Genomic DNA, 12,500 nt, shown 5'->3' on the forward strand with positions numbered 1-12,500 from the left:
TTGAAAAGGATTTGTTGTATTCTCTTTTTATTTAGCATTTACACAACTTGACTGCTTTAGGCTTTTGTAGATTTAAGAATAAAGTTGAGTGCTAACATTTAGGGTCAACTAGGAAGGCATGAAAATGAGCTAAAAGTGTGAGAAAAGTGCGCTCCATGGGAGAAATATGTCTGTTTTTGTGCACAATGAAGCCAAAGAAGAGAGAAAAGTGTGGCTCATGAAAGGTTTTGTCCTGCCTCGGGTGAGCGAGAAGAACAAAACTTCAAGTCCAGAATAGGAAGTCCTTCTTGCCCGAGTGAGCAGGCAGCAGTGAGAGAGTTGGGAAGGCAGATTTCCTTCATGTATTTACAGTCCTCATCACTACCAGGTGTGACCAATAAATTATAAAACTCCTCCACAGAATCCCAGTCCTGCTGGAGGAGAACTTGGCATGCATGGTCCTCCGAGCAGTAAAAAGAAAAAACCTGACAAGGTGGACTAAGGACGGCAGAAAGTGGCTCACGTATTCTTCACCGAGACCGTTGTCCCTGACCTGGGTTTTGAAAGCGGCTCTCAGACGTGGACCATGGACCTGGCGGCGGCGGTGAGAGGCACGGTGGAGGCGCTGTCGCAGTCCAGGTCCACGGCGGTCTGGTTGGACGTGCTCTGGCTGCTAAGGGACGTGCTGGTGCTCATTTGTCTGTCCCGGAGACTTTGGAGGTAGCTCTGAGGGACACAGGAGGACCAGGACGCTCGCATTATTGCAGAATCACAGACAAGCTGACACCCGGACCTTCGGGACCCAAAGAGGTGTTCATGTGTTTGTTCAATATAAATAACATTTATATTGAACATTTAGGTTGAGATTCTACACCTAGGTTCAGATTTTACATATAGGTTTAGATTTAACGTTTAACACTTAGGTTTAGATTTGACATGGAGATTTGTATTTAACATTTAGGTTTAGTTTTAACATTTATGTTTAGATTTACTATCAAGATTTACTATTTAGATTTAACATTATATTTACAGTTAACATTAAGGTTTATATTTAACATTCAGGTTTAAATTTAACATTTAGATTTACATTCAACATTAAGATTAAACATTTAGGTTTAGATTCTAAACCTAGGTTCAGATTTAATATATCGGTTTAGATTCAACGTTTACACTTAGATTTAACATTTAGGTTTAGATTTGACATTCAAGTTTAAATTGAACATTTAGACTCAACATTGTTATTAAACATTAAGGCTTAGATTGAACACTTAGGTTAAGATTTGACATGTAGATTTGTATTTAACACTAGGGTTTACATTTACTATAAAGATTACATTTAGATTTAACATTAAGGTTTGAATTTAACATTTAGATTTACATTCAAAATTGAGATTAAACATTTAGGTTTGGATTTAACATTTAGATTTACATTAAACATTGAGATGAAACATTTTGGTTTGGATTAAACATTTAGATTTAGAGAACATTTATATTTAACATTTAGGTTTATATTCTAAACCTATTTAACATATAGGTTTAGATTCAACGTTTAGCCTTAGATTTAAATGTAACATTTGGGTTTAGATTTAACATTTAGATTTATAAATAACATTTATATTTAACATTTAGGTTGAGATTCTACACCTAGGTTCAGATTTTACATATAGGTTTAGATTTAACGTTTAACACTTAGGTTTAGATTTGACATGGAGATTTGTATTTAACATTTAGGTTGAGTTTTAGCATTTATGTTTAGATTGACCACCTCGGTTTAGATTTACTATCAAGATTACATTTAGATTTAAGATTATATTTATAGTTAGCATTAAGGTTTATATTTAACATTCAGATTTACATTCAACATTAAGATTAAACATTTAGATTTAGATATAACATTTTTAACATTTAGGTTGAGATTCTACACCTAGGTTCAGATTTAATATATCGGTTTGGATTCAACGTTTACACTTAGATTTAACATTTAGGTTTAGATTTGACATTTATATTTCCCATTTAGGTTTATATTTAACATGTAGATTCAACATTGTTATTAAACATTAAGGCTTAGATTGAACACTTAGGTTAAGATTTGACATGGAGATTTGTATTTAATATTTAGGTTTAGATTTAACATTTGGGTTTACATTTACTATAAAGATTACATTTAGATTTAACATTAAGGTTTGAATTTAACATTTAGATTTACATTCAAAATTGAGATTAAACATTTAAATTTGGATTAAACATTTAGGTTTGGATTAAACATTTAGATTTAGAGATAACATTTATATTTAACATTTAGGTTTATATTCTATACCTAGGTTTAAAGATTTGACATGGAGATTTATATTTAACATTTAGTTTTATAAATAACATCTAGTTTTAAATTCTATACCTAGGTTCAGATTTAACATAGGTTTAGATTCAACGTTTATAGTTAGATTTAACATTTAGGTCTAGATTTAACATTTAGATTTATAAATAACATTTAACTTTAAATTCTATACCTAGGTTTAAATTTAACATATAGGTTTAGATTTAACGTTTAGACCTAGGTTTAACACTTTGGTTTAGATTTGACATGGAAATTTGTATTTAACATTTAGGTTTAGTTTTAACATTTATGTTTAGATTTACCACCTAGGTTTAGATTTACTATCAAGATTATATTTAGATTTAACATTATATTTATAGTTAACATTAAGTGTTATATTTAACATTCAGGTTTAAATTTAACATTTAGATTTACATTCAACATTAAGATTAAACATTTAGGTTTAGATATAACATATTTAACATTTAAGTTGAGATTCTACACCTAGGTTCAGATTTAATATATCGGTTTAAATTCAACGTTTACACTTAGATTTAACATTTAGGTTTAGATTTGACATTAAGGTTTAGGTTTAACATTTATATTTCACATTTAGGTTTATATTTAACATTCAAGTTTAAATTTAACATTTAGATTCAACATTGTTACTAAACATTAAGGCTTAGATTGAACACTTAAGATTTGACATGGAGATTTGTATTTAATTTTTAGGTTTAGATTTAACATTGGGGTTTACATTTACTATAAAGATTACATTTAGATTTATATTTAACATTAAGGTTTATATTTAACATTTAGGTTTATATTTAACATTAAGGTTTGAATTTAACATTTAGATTTACATTCAAATCTGAGATTAAACATTTAGGTTTGGATTAAACATTTAGGTATAGATTTAACATTTAGATTTACATTAAACATTGAGATGAAACATATTGGATTAAACATTTAGATTTAGAGATAACATTTATATTTAACATTTAGGTTTAAATTCTATACCTAGGTTCAGATTTAACATATAGGTTTAGATTCAACGTTTAGACTTAGATCTAAATGTAACATTTAGGTTTAGATTTAACATTAAGGTTTAGGCTTAACATTTATATTTAACATTTAGGTTTATATTTAACATTCAAGTTTAAACCTAACATTTGGATTAAACATTGTTATTAAACATTAAGGCTTAGATTGAACACTTAGGTTAAGATTTGACATGGAGATTTAACATCAAGGTTTATATTTAACATTTAGGTTTATATTTAACATTTGGATTTACATTCAAATCTGAGATTAAACATTTAGGTTTGGATTAAACATTTAGGTTTAGATTTAACATTTAGATTTACATTAAACATTGAGATGAAACATTTTGGTTTATATTTAACATTTAGGTTTATATTTAACATTAAGGTTTGGGTTTAACATTTACATTTACACTAAACATTAAGATGAAACATATTGGTTTGGATTAAACGTTTAGATTTAGAGATAACATTTATATTTAACATTTAGGTTTATATTCTATACCTAGGTTTAAAGATTTGACATGGAGATTTATATTTAACATTTAGTTTTAAATTCTATACCTAGGTTCAGATTTAACATATAGGTTTAGATTCAACGTTTATAGTTAGATTTAACATTTAGGTCTAGATTTAACATTTAGATTTATAAATAACATTTAACTTTAAATTCTATACCTAGGTTCAGATTTAACATATAGGTTCAGATTTAACGTTTAGACCTAGGTTTAACACTTTGGTTTAGATTTGACATGGAGATTTGTTTTAACATTTATGTTTAGATTTACCACGTAGGTTTAGATTTACTATCAAGATTACATTTGGATTTAACATTATATTTACAGTTAACATTAAGGTTTATATTTAACATTCAGGTTTAAATTTAACATTTAGATTTACATTCAACATTAAGATTAAACATTTAGGTTTGGATATAACATATTTAACATTTAGGTTGAGATTCTACTCCTAGGTTCAGATTTAATATATCGGTTTAGATTCAACGTTTACACTTAGATTTAACATTTAGGTTTAGATTTGATTAAGGTTTAGGTTTAACATTTATATTTGACATTTAGGTTCATATTTAACATTCAAGTTTAAATTTAACATTTAGATTAAACATTGTTATTAAACATTAAGGCTTAGATTGAACACTTAGGTTAAGATTTGACACGGAGATTTGTATTTAACATTTAGGTTTAGATTTAAGATTAAAGTTTATATTTAACATTTAGGTTTATATTTAACATTAAGGTTTGAATTTAACATTTAGATTTACATTCAAAATTGAGATTAAACATTTAGTTTTGGATTTAGCATTTATATTAAACATTGAGATGAAACATTTTGGTTTATATCTAACATTTAGGTTTATATTTAACATTAAGGTTTGAATTTAACATTTAGATTTGCATTCAAAATTGAGATGAAACATTTAGGTTCGGATTAATCATTTAGGTTTGGATTTAACATTTAGATTTACATTAAACATTGAGATGAAACATTTGGGTTTGGATTAAACGTTTAGATTTAGAGATAACATTTAGGTTTATATTCTATACCTAGGTTTAGATTTGACATGGAGATTTATATTTAACATTTAGGTTTAAATTCTATACCTAGGTTCAGATTTAACATATAGGTTTAGATTTAGATCTAAATGTAACATTTAGGTTTAGATTTAACATTAAGGTTTAGGCTTGACATTTATATTTAACATTTAAGTTTATATTTAACATTCAAGTTTAAATTTAACATTTATATTAAACATTGTTATTAAACATTAAGGCTTAGATTGAACACTTAGGTTAAGATTTGACATGGAGATTTGTATTTAACATTTAGGTTTAGATTTAACATTGGGTTTACATTTACTATAAAGATTACATTTAGATTTAGATTTAACATTAAGGTTTAGATTTAACATTTAGGTTTATATTTAACATTAGGGTTTGAATTTAACATTTAGATTTAAATTCAAAATTGAGATTAAACATTTAGGTTTGGATTAAACATTTAGGTTTGGATTTAACATTTAGATTTACATTCAAAATTGAGATGAAACATTTAGGTTTGGATTTAACATTTAGACTTACATTAAACATTGAGATGAAACATTTTGGTTTGGATTAAATGTTTAGATTTAGAGATGACATTTATATTTAAAATTTAGGTTTATATTCTATACCTAGGTTTAGATTTGACATGGAGATTTATATTTAACATTTAGGTTTAAATTCTATACCTAGGTTCAGATTTAACATATAGGTTTAGATTCAACGTTTAGACTTAGATCTAAATGTAACATTTAGGTTTACATTCAACATTAAGGTTTAGGTTTAACATTTATATTTAACATTTAGGTTTATATTTAACATTTTGATTAAAAATTGTTATTAAACCTTAAGGCTTAGATTGAACACTTAGCTTAAGATTTGAAATGGAGATTTGTATTTAACATTTAGGTTGAGTTTTAGCATTTATGTTGAGATTTACCACCTAGGTTTAGATTTACTATCAAGATTACATTTAGATTTAACATTATATTTATAGTTAACATTAAGGTTTATATTTAACATTCAGGTTTAAATTTAACATTTAGATTTACATTCAACATTAAGATTAAACATTTAGGTTTGGATATAACATATTTAACATTTAGGTTGAGATTCTACACCTAGGTTCAGATTTAATATATCGGTTTGGATTCAACGTTTACACTTAGATTTAACATTTAGGTTTAGATTTGACATTTATATTTCCCATTTAGGTTTATATTTAACATTCAAGTTTAAATTTAACATTTAGATTCAACATTGTTATTAAACATTAAGGCTTAGATTGAACTCTTAGGTTAAGATTTGACATGGAGATTTGTATTTAACATTTAGGTTTAGATTTAACATTTGGGTTTACATTTACTATAAAGATTACATTTAGATTTAACATCAAGGTTTATATTTAACATTTAGGTTTATATTTAACATTAAGGTTTGAATTTAACATTTGGATTTACATTCAAATCTGAGATTAAACATTTAGGTTTGGATTAAACATTTAGGTTTGAATTTAACATTTAGGTTTGGGTTTAACATTTACATTAAACATTTAACATTTAGATTTACATTAAACATTGAGATGAAACATTTAGGTTTATATTTAACATTAAGGTTTGAATTTAACATTTAGGTTTGGGTTTAACATTTACATTAAACATTAAGATGAAACATTTTGGTTTGGATTAAACTTTTAGATTTAGAGATAACATTTATATTTAACATTTAGGTTTATATTCTATACCTAGGTTTAAAGATTTGACATGGAGATTTATATTTAACATTTAGTTTTAAATTCTATACCTAGGTTCAGATTAAACATATAGGTTTAGATTCAACGTTTATAGTTAGATTTAACATTTAGGTCTAGATTTAACATTTAGATTTATAAATAACATTTAACTTTAAATTCTATACCTAGGTTCATATTTAACACATAGGTTTAGATTTAACGTTTAGACCTAGGTTTAACACTTCGGTTTAGATTTGACATGGACATTTGTTTTAACATTTAGGTTTAGTTTTAACATTTGTTTAGATTTACCACGTAGGTTTAGATTTACTATCAAGATTACATTTGGATTTAACATTATATTTACAGTTAACATTAAGGTTTATATTTAACATTCAGGTTTAAATTTAACATTTAGATTTACATTCAACATTAAGATTAAACATTTAGGTTTGGATATAACATATTTAACATTTAGGTTGAGATTCTACACCTAGGTTCAGATTTAATATATCGGTTTGGATTCAACGTTTACACTTAGATTTAACATTTAGGTTTAGATTTGACATTTATATTTCCCATTTAGGTTTATATTTAACATTCAAGTTTAAATTTAACATTTAGATTCAACATTGTTATTAAACATTAAGGCTTAGATTGAACTCTTAGGTTAAGATTTGACATGGAGATTTGTATTTAACATTTAGGTTTAGATTTAACATTTGGGTTTACATTTACTATAAAGATTACATTTAGATTTAACATCAAGGTTTATATTTAACATTTAGGTTTATATTTAACATTAAGGTTTGAATTTAACATTTGGATTTACATTCAAATCTGAGATTAAACATTTAGGTTTGGATTAAACATTTAGGTTTGAATTTAACATTTAGGTTTGGGTTTAACATTTACATTAAACATTTAACATTTAGATTTACATTAAACATTGAGATGAAACATTTAGGTTTATATTTAACATTAAGGTTTGAATTTAACATTTAGGTTTGGGTTTAACATTTACATTAAACATTAAGATGAAACATTTTGGTTTGGATTAAACTTTTAGATTTAGAGATAACATTTATATTTAACATTTAGGTTTATATTCTATACCTAGGTTTAAAGATTTGACATGGAGATTTATATTTAACATTTAGTTTTAAATTCTATACCTAGGTTCAGATTAAACATATAGGTTTAGATTCAACGTTTATAGTTAGATTTAACATTTAGGTCTAGATTTAACATTTAGATTTATAAATAACATTTAACTTTAAATTCTATACCTAGGTTCATATTTAACACATAGGTTTAGATTTAACGTTTAGACCTAGGTTTAACACTTCGGTTTAGATTTGACATGGACATTTGTTTTAACATTTAGGTTTAGTTTTAACATTTATGTTTAGATTTACCACGTAGGTTTAGATTTACTATCAAGATTACATTTGGATTTAACATTATATTTACAGTTAACATTAAGGTTTATATTTAACATTCAGGTTTAAATTTAACATTTAGATTTACATTCAACATTAAGATTAAACATTTAGGTTTGGATATAACATATTTAACATTTAGGTTGAGATTCTACACCTAGGTTCAGATTTAATATATCGGTTTAGATTCAACGTTTACACTTAGATTTAACATTTAGGTTTAGGTTTAACATTTATATTTCACATTTAGGTTCATATTTAACATTCAAGTTTAAATTTAACATTTAGATTCAACATTGTTATTAAACATCAAGGCTTAGAGTGAACACTTAGGTTAAGATTTGACATGGAGATTTGTATTTAATTTTTAGGTTTAGATTTAACATTGGGGTTTACATTTACTATAAAGATTACATTTAGATTTATATTTAACATTAAGGTTTATATTTAACATTTAGGTTTATATTTAACATTAAGGTTTGAATTTAACATTTAGATTTACATTCAAATCTGAGATTAAACATTTAGGTATGGATTTAACATTTAGATTTACATTAAACATTGAGATGAAACATTTTGGATTGGATTAAACATTTAGATTTAGAGATAACATTTAGGTTTATATTCTATACCTAAGTTTAAAGATTTGACACTGAGTTTTATATTTAACATTTAGATTTATAAATAACATTTAGGTTTAAATTCTATACCTAGGTTCAGATTTAACATATAAGTTTAGATTAAACGTTTAGACTTAGATTTAAATGTAACATTTGGGTTTAGATTTAACATTTAGATTTATAAATAACATTTATGTTCAACATGTAGGATTAGATTCTATACCTAGGTTCATATTTGACATATATGTTTAGATTCATCGTTTAGACTTAGATTTAACATTTAGGTTTAGATTTAACATTTAGATTTATAAATAACCTTTATGTTTAACATGTAGGATTAGATTCTATACCTAGGTTCAGATTTAACATATATGTTTGGATTCAACGTTTAGACTTAGATTTAACATTTGGGTTTGGATTTAACATTTAGATTTATAAATAACATTTGTATTTAACATTTAAGTCTAGATTCTATACCTAGGTTCATATTTAACATATAGATTTGGACTTAGATTTGACATGGAGATTTATATTTAACATTTAGATTTATAAATAACATTTAGGTTTAAATTCTATACCTAGGTTCAGATTTAACATATAGGTTTAGATTCAACGTTTAGACTTAGTTTTAAATGTAACATTTGGGTTTAGATATAACATTTATATTTAACATGTAGGATTAGATTCTATACCAAGGTTCAGATTTAACATATATGTTTGGATTCAACGTTTAGACTTAGATTTTACATTTAAATTTAACATTTGGGTTTAGATTTAACATTTAGATTTATAAATAACATTTGTATTTAACATTTAAGTCTAGATTCTATACCTAGGTTCAGATTTAACATAGATTTGGACTTAGATTTGACTTGGAGATTTATATTTAACATTTAGATTTTTAAATAACATTTAGGTTTAAATTCTATACCTAGGTTCAGATTTAACATAGGTTTAGATTCAACGTTTAGACTTAGATTTAAATGTAACATTTGGGTTTAGATTTAACATTTAGATTTATAAATAACATTTATGTTCAACATGTAGGATTAGATTCTATACCAAGGTTCAGATTTAACATATATGTTTGGATTCAACATTTAGACTTAGATTTAACATTTAGATTTATAAATAACATTTATGTTCAACATGTGGGATTAGATTCTATACCTAGGTTCAGATTTAACATGTATGTTTGGATTCATCGTTTAGACTTAGATTTAACATTTAAATGTAAGATTTGGGTTTAGATTGAACATTTAGATTTATAAATAACATTTATGTTTAACATGTATGATTAGATTCTATACCTAGGTTCAGATTTAACATATATGTTTGGATTCAGCGTTTGGACTTAGATTTAACATTTGGGTTTAGATTTAACATTTAGATTTATAAATAACATTTGTATTTAACATTTAAGTCTAGATTCTATACCTAGGTTCATATTTAACATATAGATTTGGACTTAGATTTGACATGGAGATTTATATTTAACATTTAGATTTATAAATAACATTTAGGTTTAAATTCTATACCTAGGTTCAGATTTAACATATAGGTTTGGATTCAACGTTTACACTTAGATTTAACATTTGGGTTTAGATTTAACATTTAGATTTATAAATAACATTTATGTTTAACATGTAGGATTAGATTCTATACCTAGGTTCATATTTAACATATAGATTTGGACTTAAATTTGACATGGAGATTTATATTTAACATTTAGATTTATAAATAACATTTAGGTTTAAATTCTATACCTAGGTTCAGATTTAACATATAGGTTTAGATTCAACGTTTAGACTTAGATTTAACATTTGGGTTTAGATTTAACATTTAGATTTATAAATAACATTTGTATTTAACATATAGATTTGGACTTAAATTTGACATGGAGATTTATATTTAACATTTAGATATATAAATAACATTTGGGTTTAAATTCTATACCTAGGTTCAGATTTAACATATAGGTTTGGATTCAACGTTTAGATTTAGATTTAACTATTTAATGTAACATTTGGGTTTAGATTTAACATTTAGATTTATAAATAACATTTATGTTTAACATTAAGGTTTAGATTCTATACCTAAGTTCATATTTAACATATAGATTTGGACTTAGATTCAACATTTAGGTTTAGATTTGTCATGTAGATGTATATTTCACATTTGGGTTTAGATGTATCATCAAGATTGAGATTAGACATTTAGGTTTAGATGCAGGATTGAGCTTTGTCTTTGGAACATTGCATGCACAAGTATAGAATCTGACAGTCGGACCCTCGGAACCCAAAGAGTTGTTGATGTTGTGTGCCTGAAGTCAGACATTTAACAAGCGACCATGATGGCCCACATTTGACTGATTGTTCTAGAACAGGGGTGCCCATTACGTGGATCGCGAGCTACCAGTCGACCGCGGGGGGTGTGTCAGTCGATCTCCAGCCAGGCTTTTAAAAAAAATAGACCTAAAAATGAGTGATCATCAATCTTCACCAAGACGTCACTTAAATGACATTCACGGTACCGGAGGGTCTTGTGAGATGACGCTGGCTGCTGCAAGATCATTATTATGAAAATATGACCGAGAGGAAGGCGAGAAACACTTTTTATTTCAACAGACTCTCGCGCCGTACCTTCCGTCAAAACTCTAAAGGCCGACTGCACATTTCCTGTCTTCACAATAAAAGCCCTGCTTCATGCTGCCTGCGCTAACTAAATACAGAGTCTCGGAAAACTGGCGTGCACAAGCGATCCCTCAGAAAGCTGGCGTGCACATCACTTGTGCACGCCAGCTTTCCGAGACTCTTATTTTGTTAGCGCAGGCAGCATGAAGCAGGGCTTTTATTGTGAAGATAGGAAATGTGCAGTCGGCCTTTAGAGTTTCGACGGAAGGGACGGCGCGAGAGTCTGTTGAAATAAAAAGTGTTTCTGGCCTTCCTCTCGGTCATATTTTCATAATAATGAACTGGCAGCAGCCAGCGTCATCTCACAAGACCCTCGGGTGCCGTGAATGTCAATCAAGCAAGCTACGGAATTTGCCGCCAATGTTTTTCTTGTAAAGTGTATGGAAGCTGGATGAATTAGATGCCAAAAACCAACCACTTTCATGTGGTATTGTACAGAAAGGACAACTTTTTTTCTCCTCCATTTGAAAATGTGGGCGTTATCATCATTACTGTCTGATTCCAATCAATGCAAGTCATCAGAATCAGGTAATACACCAACTTATATTCTTGTCTTTGTGAAAGAAAGACATCTATATGTGTTACACATGCTTGTATTATCATTAAACACATTTAACTTGTTTACAAAAATGTCTCTTTCATAAATAAATAAATATAAATGATATATATAAATGAGGTAGATCCCCTCGAGTTGGTCAATTGAAAAGTAGCTCGCCTGCAGAAAAAGTGTGGGCACCCCTGTGCTAGACTTTGAGTTGCGAGAGTAGAGAAGGCGAGAGGAGTGAGAGGAAAAGAGAGGAACCACAGCAAACGCCATGTTGGGCGACACTGACCGGTGCCAGAAGGTCCCCAGCGTAAGGTTTGAGTGGCGTGGCTTTACGGCGGTACGTGCCTTCCTGCCCACCTGCCTGCTGCCGCTTCTTGCCCTCCTTCTGGCGGATGCGCATCAGCTGCACTCTCTTCTGGCGCCGACTCAACACAACTAAGGGAGGAGAAGGTCAGTAGTTCTGTGGCGGGGGCCGGCGGGGTCCCGAGTCCTTACCCTCCGTGTGGGAGAAGCTGTCTTGCGTCAGTTTCCACTGCATCAGGACCCCCACCAGGCTGAGGGCGGGCCAGAT

General features: G+C 27.9%; 1 protein-coding gene and 1 long non-coding RNA gene across 5 annotated transcripts in view; one reads left to right on the plus strand and one right to left on the minus strand.

Annotated features, from left to right (window-relative positions):
- Positions 1–11,286, plus strand: part of LOC133535546 (uncharacterized) — an 18,102-nt gene extending 6,816 nt beyond the window's left edge. The window contains exons 3-4 of one of the 3 annotated variants that reach the window (XR_009802247.1): positions 401–10,478; positions 10,568–11,286. This is a non-coding gene — a long non-coding RNA (uncharacterized LOC133535546). Of the gene's footprint in view, positions 1–400 lie in introns of all 3 variants that reach the window. The other 2 variants (XR_009802246.1, XR_009802245.1) reach the window with 2 other exon arrangements.
- LOC133535545 (transmembrane protein 198-like) overlaps positions 11–12,500 on the minus strand; it is a 71,209-nt gene continuing 58,719 nt past the window's right edge. The window contains exons 3-5 of one of the 2 annotated variants that reach the window (XM_061875464.1): positions 12,425–12,500; positions 12,287–12,364; positions 11–705 (exon numbers count right to left, since the gene is read on the minus strand). The exon at positions 12,425–12,500 is cut by the window's right edge and continues 500 nt beyond it. In XM_061875464.1, coding sequence (XP_061731448.1) covers positions 653–705; positions 12,287–12,364; positions 12,425–12,500 — 207 coding nt within the window. In that variant the 3' untranslated portion in view covers positions 11–652. Of the gene's footprint in view, positions 706–12,215; positions 12,365–12,424 lie in introns of both variants that reach the window. The other variant, XM_061875463.1, reaches the window with a different exon arrangement.

Source organism: Nerophis ophidion, linkage group LG16 (assembly GCF_033978795.1).
Source record: "Nerophis ophidion isolate RoL-2023_Sa linkage group LG16, RoL_Noph_v1.0, whole genome shotgun sequence".
In the NCBI taxonomy this organism is placed as follows: Eukaryota; Metazoa; Chordata; class Actinopteri; order Syngnathiformes; family Syngnathidae; genus Nerophis; species Nerophis ophidion.